Source organism: Oncorhynchus nerka, unplaced genomic scaffold, assembly GCF_034236695.1.
Source record: "Oncorhynchus nerka isolate Pitt River unplaced genomic scaffold, Oner_Uvic_2.0 unplaced_scaffold_772, whole genome shotgun sequence".
Taxonomy (NCBI): Eukaryota; Metazoa; Chordata; class Actinopteri; order Salmoniformes; family Salmonidae; genus Oncorhynchus; species Oncorhynchus nerka.
Genome location: NW_027040450.1, coordinates 164,742 through 172,500, shown reverse-complemented (window position 1 = coordinate 172,500; position 7,759 = coordinate 164,742). Strand labels below are relative to the sequence as shown.

The window sequence follows — 7,759 nt, the reverse complement described above, 5'->3', positions numbered from 1 at the left end:
TGTGTGTGTGTGTGTGTGTCCAGCATATGTGTGTGTGTGTGTGTGTGTTAAGTGTGTGTGTGTGTTCAAAGTGTGTGCTAGTGTCCAATGTGTGTGTGTGTGTACAATGTGTGTCCAATGTTTGTGTGTGTGTGTGTGTCCAGCATGTGTGTGTGTGTGTGTGTGTGTTAAGTGTCTGCTAAATGACTTAAATGTAAATGTTAAATGTAAATGTGTGTGTGTGTGTCCAATGTGTGTCCAATGTGTGTGTGTGTGTCCAGTGTGTTTGTGTCCAGTGCTTGTATCCAGTGTGTTTGTGTGTGTGTGTGTGTGTGTCCAATGTGTGTGTGTGTGTGTCCAATGTGTGTGTGTGTGTGTGTGTCCAGCATGTGTGTGTGTGTGTGTGTTAAGTGTGTGTGTGTGTGTCCAATGTGTGTCCAATGTGTGTGTGTGTGTCCAGTGTGTTTGTGTCCAGTGCTTGTATCCAGTGTGTTTGTGTGTCCAGTATGTGTGTGTGTGTGTGTGTGTGTGTCCAATGTGTGTGTCCAGTGTGTGTGTGTGTGTCCAGTGTGTTGTGTGTGTGTGTTTGTGTGTGTCCAATGTGTGTGTGTCCAATGTGTGTGTGTGTGTCCAATGTGTGTGTATGTGTGTGTGTCCAGTGAGAGTTTACAGTATGTGTCCAGTGTGTGTCCAGTGTGTGTCTGTGCCCAGTGTGTGTGTGTGTGTGTCTGTCCAGAGTTTGTGTGTGTGTCTTTGTTCAGCGTGTGTTTGTCCAATACGTGTGTGTGTGTCCAATGAGTGTGTCCAGTGTGTGTGTGTGTGTGTGTCCAGTGTGTTTTTGTGTGTGTGTGTGTCCAGTGTTGGTGTGTGTGTGTCCAGTGTGTGTTTGTGTGTGTGTCCATTATGTGTGTGTATGTGTCCAGTGTATGTGTGTGTGTACAGTGTGTGTGTGTATGAGTCCAGTGTGTGTGTGTGTATGTGTCCAGGGTGTGTGTGTGTGTGTGTCCAGTGTGTGTTTGTGTGTGTGTGTGTGTCCAGTGTTGGTGTGTGTGTGTCCAGTGTGTGTGTCCAATATGTGTGTGTATGTGTCCAGTGTGTGTGTGTGTGTATGTGTCCAGTGTGTGTGTGTATGAGTCCAGTGTGTGTGTGTGTGTGCGTGTCTCTGTCCAGTGTGTGTGTGTGTGTGTGTGTGTGTGTGTGTGTGTGTCCAGTGTGTGTGTGTGTGTGTGTGTGTGTGTGTGTGTGTGTGTGTCTGTGTGTGTGTGTGTGTGTGTGAAATGTGTGTGTGTGTAAAATGTGTGTGTGTGTGTGTCCAGTGTGTAGGTGTGTGTCCAGTGTGTGTGTGTGTTTGTGTGTCCAGTGTGTGTGTGTGTTTGTGTGTGTCATGTTATTATTTACAGGGACACTGAGGAGTCATAATCAAACCCAATCCCTGGATAGAGGGGCTCAGTGAATGTGGAGGTGAATGTGATCAGGTGGGTCAGTGTGTCAGAGGAGGCTCTATAGAAGGACAGAGTGCCGGCTGGCCAGTCCAGATACACTCCTACTCTGTGGGAGCTGGAGGGGTGGACGTCAATGAGAGTCCGATTATTATTGTGCCAGGCAGAGTAACTGTTGTCAGAGCAGATCAGACTCCAGGACTTGTCATTGTATCCAAGCCAACAGTCGATACCCCTTCCTCTCCTGTTGATTCCTTTATATGTCACTCCTATATCTGCCCTCCCACTCCACTCGACCTCCCAGTAACAGCACCCAGTCAGACCCTCTCTACACAGCACCTGTTTACAGTCTTCAAATCTCTCTGGGTGATCAGGATACGGCTGTTCCTCTCTCCTACATGTCACCTTTCTGTTCCCCTCAGACAGAGAGAGGAGTCTGTTTACTGTGTTTAGGTCCAGTGTGAGATCACAGACATCTGATGGATGAAACCAGACACAATATTAGAAATCATCATCATTCACATTAGAATGTTAACTCACTTTTCACTAATTAATTTAATGTAGATGTTTCTAGGTATCAAAAGGAGAAGTTAAGGTAACTTGAGACTTGTTGAATGATCATATGTTATACTGTATGGTAATATAAGACACACTTATTCCCATTAATTACACACACACACACACACACACACACACACACACACACACACACACACACACACACACATTGTCATATCAAGTCTTTGTAAACTTTGGTGTCCCTGATTTCTGCTTCTGTATAATTATAGCTGATATTTAATATGACCAAGTAAGTAATGATGGTGGTCCTTGACTTTGACTTAACTTGAATTAAGACTTATTCTTAGTCATATTCTTCACAGCAGTCAACACTCACATTTTCTAAGTCCAGGTTTCATTGTGTACTCTCCACCATGTTCCACACTGTAGCGGTAAGCAGAAGAACAGACAGTCATTGAGTGATACACCTGAACTCTCACACACACACACACACACACACACACACACACACACACACACACACACACACACACACACACACACACACACACACACACACATACACATACACATACACACACACACACACACTATCTAACACACACACGGATATATAGCATATAACTTCAAGAAAATGTTTGTCTGTGTGTGAGTGTGTATCCAGTGTGTGTGTGTGTGGAGACTCACACACTGGAGACACAAACACACATACTGGAGACACACACACACGCACACACACACACACACACACACTGGAGACACAAACACGGGAGACACACACTGGACACAGTCAGGATATAATTCTGTCCAAGTGGTGGTAAGAATGTTTGTCTTAACTAGCTTGATAAGTCAAACATGTCCGATATGAACATTGACATAAACCCTCTACATACTTGAGTTTCTCCAGTCTGCAGTGGGGATCCTCCAGTCCAGCAGAGAGCAGTCTGACTCCTGAGTCTCCTGGGTGATTGTAGCTCAGATCCAGCTCTCTCAGGTGTGAGGGGTTTGACCTCAGAGCTGAGACCAGAGAAGCACAGCCTTCCTCTGTGACTAGACAGCGTGACAGCCTGCAAAGAGTCAAATCATATTAAAACCACACTGATATTCTTTGGTGGTGAAAATAGTGGCAGTATTTTTTTTCAACATATTCAGATATATATATATTCAGATATATCAGTGTCCTGAAACCTGCCATATCTATTCGTAAATGAATGTATCATTATTAGAAAAGACAAATGGTCAAAGTATTGCCTGCAGATAGAAACATCTATAATACAAATATTTGAGTAGACTGACCAGACCAGTTTAAAAGCAGTATCAGTCAAAAGACAGACAGTGAGGAATCAGATTTAGATTGTATTGAGTATACAGTCCACAACATATCTATTTAGACAGTGAGGTATCAGATTTAGATTGTATTGAGTATACAGTCCACACCATATCTATTTAGACAGTGAGGTATCAGATTCAGATTGTATTGAGTATACAGTCCACACCATATCTATTTTGACAGTGAAGCTAACATTTTAAATGTGGCTCTATTCTCCAACATTTTGGATTTGAGATCAAATGTTTCATATGAGGTGACAGTTTATAATGTCACCTTTAATTTGAGGGTATTTTAATACATATCTGTTTCACGTTTTGACATTTATGAAGACATATATATTTTTTATTTAACTAGGCAAGTCAGTTATGAACAAATTCTTACTTTCAATGAAGGCCTAGGAACAGTGTGTTAACTGCCTTGTTCAGGGGCAGAACAAAATGAAAGCACTTTATGTATCTAGTTCCCTAATTGAAGACTTTATGTATCTAGTTCCCTAATTGAAGACTTTATGTATCTAGTTCCCTAATTGAAGACTTTATGTATCTAGTTCCCTAATTGAATACTTTGTGTATCTAGTTCCCTAATTGAAGACTTTATGTATCTAGTCCCCCTAAATGAAGACTTTATGTATCTAGTTCCCTAATTGAAGACTTTGTGTATCTAGTCCCCCTAAATGAAGACTTTATGTATCTAGTTCCCTAATTGAAGACTTTATGTATCTAGTCCCCCTAAATGAAGACTTTATGTATCTAGTTCCCTAATTGAAGACTTTATGTATCTAGTCCCCCTAATTGAAGACTTTATGTATCTAGTCCCCCTAAATCACATATGTCAGAGTCAAGGCCCGCGGGCCACATCCGGCCCGCAAGAAGGTTTTTTACGGCCCCTGGGATGATCTTGATTTATTATTAGAACCGGCCCGCAGCAAGCCGGCAGCCCGCAGATCTTTTACACGCACCAATACTACATTTCCCACAATGCAAAGGTGACGCACCGAGCAGTAGGCTGCTTCATTTCAATATTTATTGGCACAGCAGTCGTCAGCATCACAGTAAAATTAACTTTCAGATACCCATCAAAAATGGCAAAACGGAAGGTGGATACTGAGAACCGGGGGTTTCAAACAAGGTGGGAGTCGGAGTATATGTTCACGAAGGTAGCTGGAAAACCTGTGTGTCTTCTGTGTGGAGAAAGTGTGGCGGTACTGAAAGAGTATAATCTGAGACGACATTATGAAACGAAACACGCGGACAAAAACAAGAATATGGACATGGAACAAAGGCTACAAAAGGCAGAGGAATTAAAACGAGGCTCCAAATCTCGACAGGCTCTGTTCAAAAAAGCCAAATCACAAGGCCAGGCTGCTGTCAAGGCCAGTTTTATTTTGGCAGAAGAGATCGCTAAATCAGCCCGGCCATTTACGGAGGGGGATTTCATCAAAAACTGCATGATTAAAGTTTGTGACGAAGTTTGTCCAGAAAAAAGGCAACTCTTTTAAATGTGAGTCTGAGCAGAAACACCATTGCCGAGAGAGTAGACCAGTTGTCCATCAATCTAAAAGAGCAGCTTGTGAAAAAGGGAAAAGATTTTATTGCATATTCCTTGGCTGTGGATGAGAGCACCGACATTTCTGACATTGCCCAGTTGTCAATTTTCATCCGCGGAGTGGACTCCAACCTAAGCGTGACAGAGGAGTTTTTGGCTTTACGTCCTATGCATGGCACAACTACGGGGCATGATTTGTATGAAGAGGTGTCAAGATGTGTAAATGAGATGGAGCTGCCTTGGGAAAAACTCGTGGGTTTGACAACCGACGGAGCACCTGCGATGTGTGGACACAGGAGCGGACTGGTGGCGAAGATGGGGAAAAGATGCAAGAGGAAAACGCGACAGGTGAGCTGACAGCTTATCATTGTATCATACACCAGGAAGCGTTGTGCGGTAAAGCCTTGAAAATGGAGCATGTAATGAGCATCATCACGCGCACAGTTAACTTTATCAGAGCCAAAGGTTTGAATCACCGCCAGTTCAAGGCATTTCTGACGGAGTTAGAAACGGAGCATGGTGATTTGCCTTATCACACAGAGGTGCGATGGCTAAGCCAGGGAAAGGTGCTTCAAAGATGTTTCGAGCTTCGTGAGGAGATTTGTCTGTTCTTGGACAGCAAAGGGAAAGACACAACACAACTCCGAGACGAAATGTTTCTGTGTGAAATGGCTTTTCTGTGTGACATTACGAGTCATCTGAATGCAATAAACTTGCAGCTGCAGGGTCGGGATCGTGTCATCTCTGATATGTACAGTACAGTGAAGGCATTTAAAACCAAACTGACTCTGTGGGAGACGCAGATGCGGAAAGAAAATTTGAGCCACTTTCCCAGCTGCCAGACCATGAAAGAGAAGCTCTCTACCAGTGCGTTCCCGAGCACACAGTTGGCTGATAAAATAGGTATGCTTGCCGCTGACTTTCGACGCCGATTTGCTGACTTTGAAGCACAAAAAAGCAGGTTGGAACTGCTCGGTAACCCATTTGCTGTTGACGTGGAAAGCTCACCACCAAACCTCCAAATGGAGTTGATTGACCTCCAATGCAATGATGCACTGAGGGCAAAATATGCGGCAGTGGGTGCTGCGGAGTTCGCCCGTTTCCTCCCCGGCACAATGCCCCAGCTGCGCATCCAGGCTGCTCAAACGTTGTCTATGTTTGGCAGCACATACCTGTGTGAACAACTGTTTTCTTTGATGAACCTGAACAAAACATCACACAGAAGTCGACTTACTGCTGAACACCTCCACTCAATTCTGAGGATTTCTTCAGCTCAGAGCCTTACCCCGAACATTGATGAACTTGTGGAAAAGATGGGACACCACCAAGTATCACCCTCAACCTCAAACAAGTGAACATTACTGTGCAATCACATATTTAGAGTTTTACTCAGTTCAAGTTTAAAAGTTAAAATTTAATATTTGTTTTCACTGCATGTTACTTCTCCTTAAACAAAGTGTTGTTTTTGATTAATAGATTTTTGCACTTTATTTTTTTGTATTTCAATCCAATTATATTTTAAAAATATTTCAGTTGAGTGGATGATAGAAAATTGCTATTATTGTTTTTTCTTTGAAGTAAATTTAGCCCACTTTTGCTAAAATAGAAAATATAGTCTACTGATGGTGCCTTGAATACCGGTTTCTTTCATTTAATGTTCATGTTATGGGGATATTTATATAAAGGAAATTTGTCTTTTGTGTCTGTTGAAAATGAAAGATTACTGACAGAGCCATAAGAAAATATTGCTTTATTTATCTGATCATATTGTAATATATTTGTTAGGTTTTCAGTAGGTTCAATTAGGTTCACTAGACTATATGCGTCATTTAAAAAATTTTCAATGAACATTCGAACAGTCCGGCCCTCGTCTTGTAGCTGATTTTTTTATTTGGCCCTCCGTCCATTTGACTTTGACACCCCTGCCCTAAATGAAGACTTTATGTATCTTGTTCCCTAATTGAAGACTTTATGTATCTAGTTCCCCTAATTGAAGACGTTCTAAGTATTCTGACCAGTTAACTTATAGTGTATTAAAGTTGTCAAAAGTTTAGTATTTGGAAGTAAACTTGTTTGTTGCATTTGCAGTTTGTTTTGTTTTTGTTGTGTTTTGCACAAAATAGGTAATTTTCTGTCTAAGTGAGTAGATAACACGTTTCTAAACACTACAAAAGTAATCCTGATGATCTCTTGATTAAGAAAAATCATGAATGAATCATGAAAAGGTGCAAGGTGACCGGAAACATGACCGAATACAAACAGTGTAACTATTCCCTCCGCAAGGCAATCAAAATAGCTAAGTGTCAGTATAGAGACAAAGTAGAATCTCAATTCAACGGCTCAGACACAAGAGGTATGTGGCAGGGTCTACAGTCAATCACGGATTACAAAAAGAAAACCAGCCCCGGACCAGGATGTCTTGCTCCCAGGCAGACAAAATAACTTTTTTGCCCGCTTTGAGGACAATACAGTGCCACTGACACGGCCCGCAACCAAAACATGCGGACTCTCCTTCACTGCAGCCGAGGTGAGTAAAACATTTAAACTTGTCAACCCTCGCAAGGCTGTAGGCCCAGGCGCCCTCAGAGCATGCGCAAACCATCTGGCTGGTGTGTTTACAGACATATTCAATCAATCCCTATCCCAGTCTGTTGTTCCCACATGCTTCAAGAGGGCCACCATTGTTCCTGTTCCCAAGAAAGCTAAGGTAAATGAGCTAAACGACTACCGCCCCGTAGCACTCACTTCCGTCATCATGAAGTGCTTTGAGAGACTAGTCAAGGACCATATCACCTCCACCCTACCTGACACCCTAGACCCACTCCAATTTGCTTACCGCCCAAATAGGTCCACAGACGATGCAATCTGAACCACACTGCACACTGCCCTAACCCATCTGGACAAGAGGAATACCTATGTGAGAATGCTGTTCATCGACTACAGCTCG

The 7,759-nt window shown here is 42.6% G+C and overlaps 1 protein-coding gene across 1 annotated transcript; it reads right to left on the bottom strand.

Moving 5' to 3' along the window:
* Nucleotides 1-1,290: 1,290 nt before the first annotated feature.
* LOC135571095 (stonustoxin subunit beta-like) lies at nucleotides 1,291-3,000 on the bottom strand (the record flags this gene model as incomplete). Its single annotated transcript, XM_065016904.1, has 3 exons — nucleotides 1,291-1,894; nucleotides 2,314-2,360; nucleotides 2,831-3,000. Coding segments are annotated over 3 exons (738 nt in total), but the record flags the coding sequence as incomplete, so codon positions are not given.
* Between the last annotated feature and the right edge of the window lie 4,759 nt (nucleotides 3,001-7,759).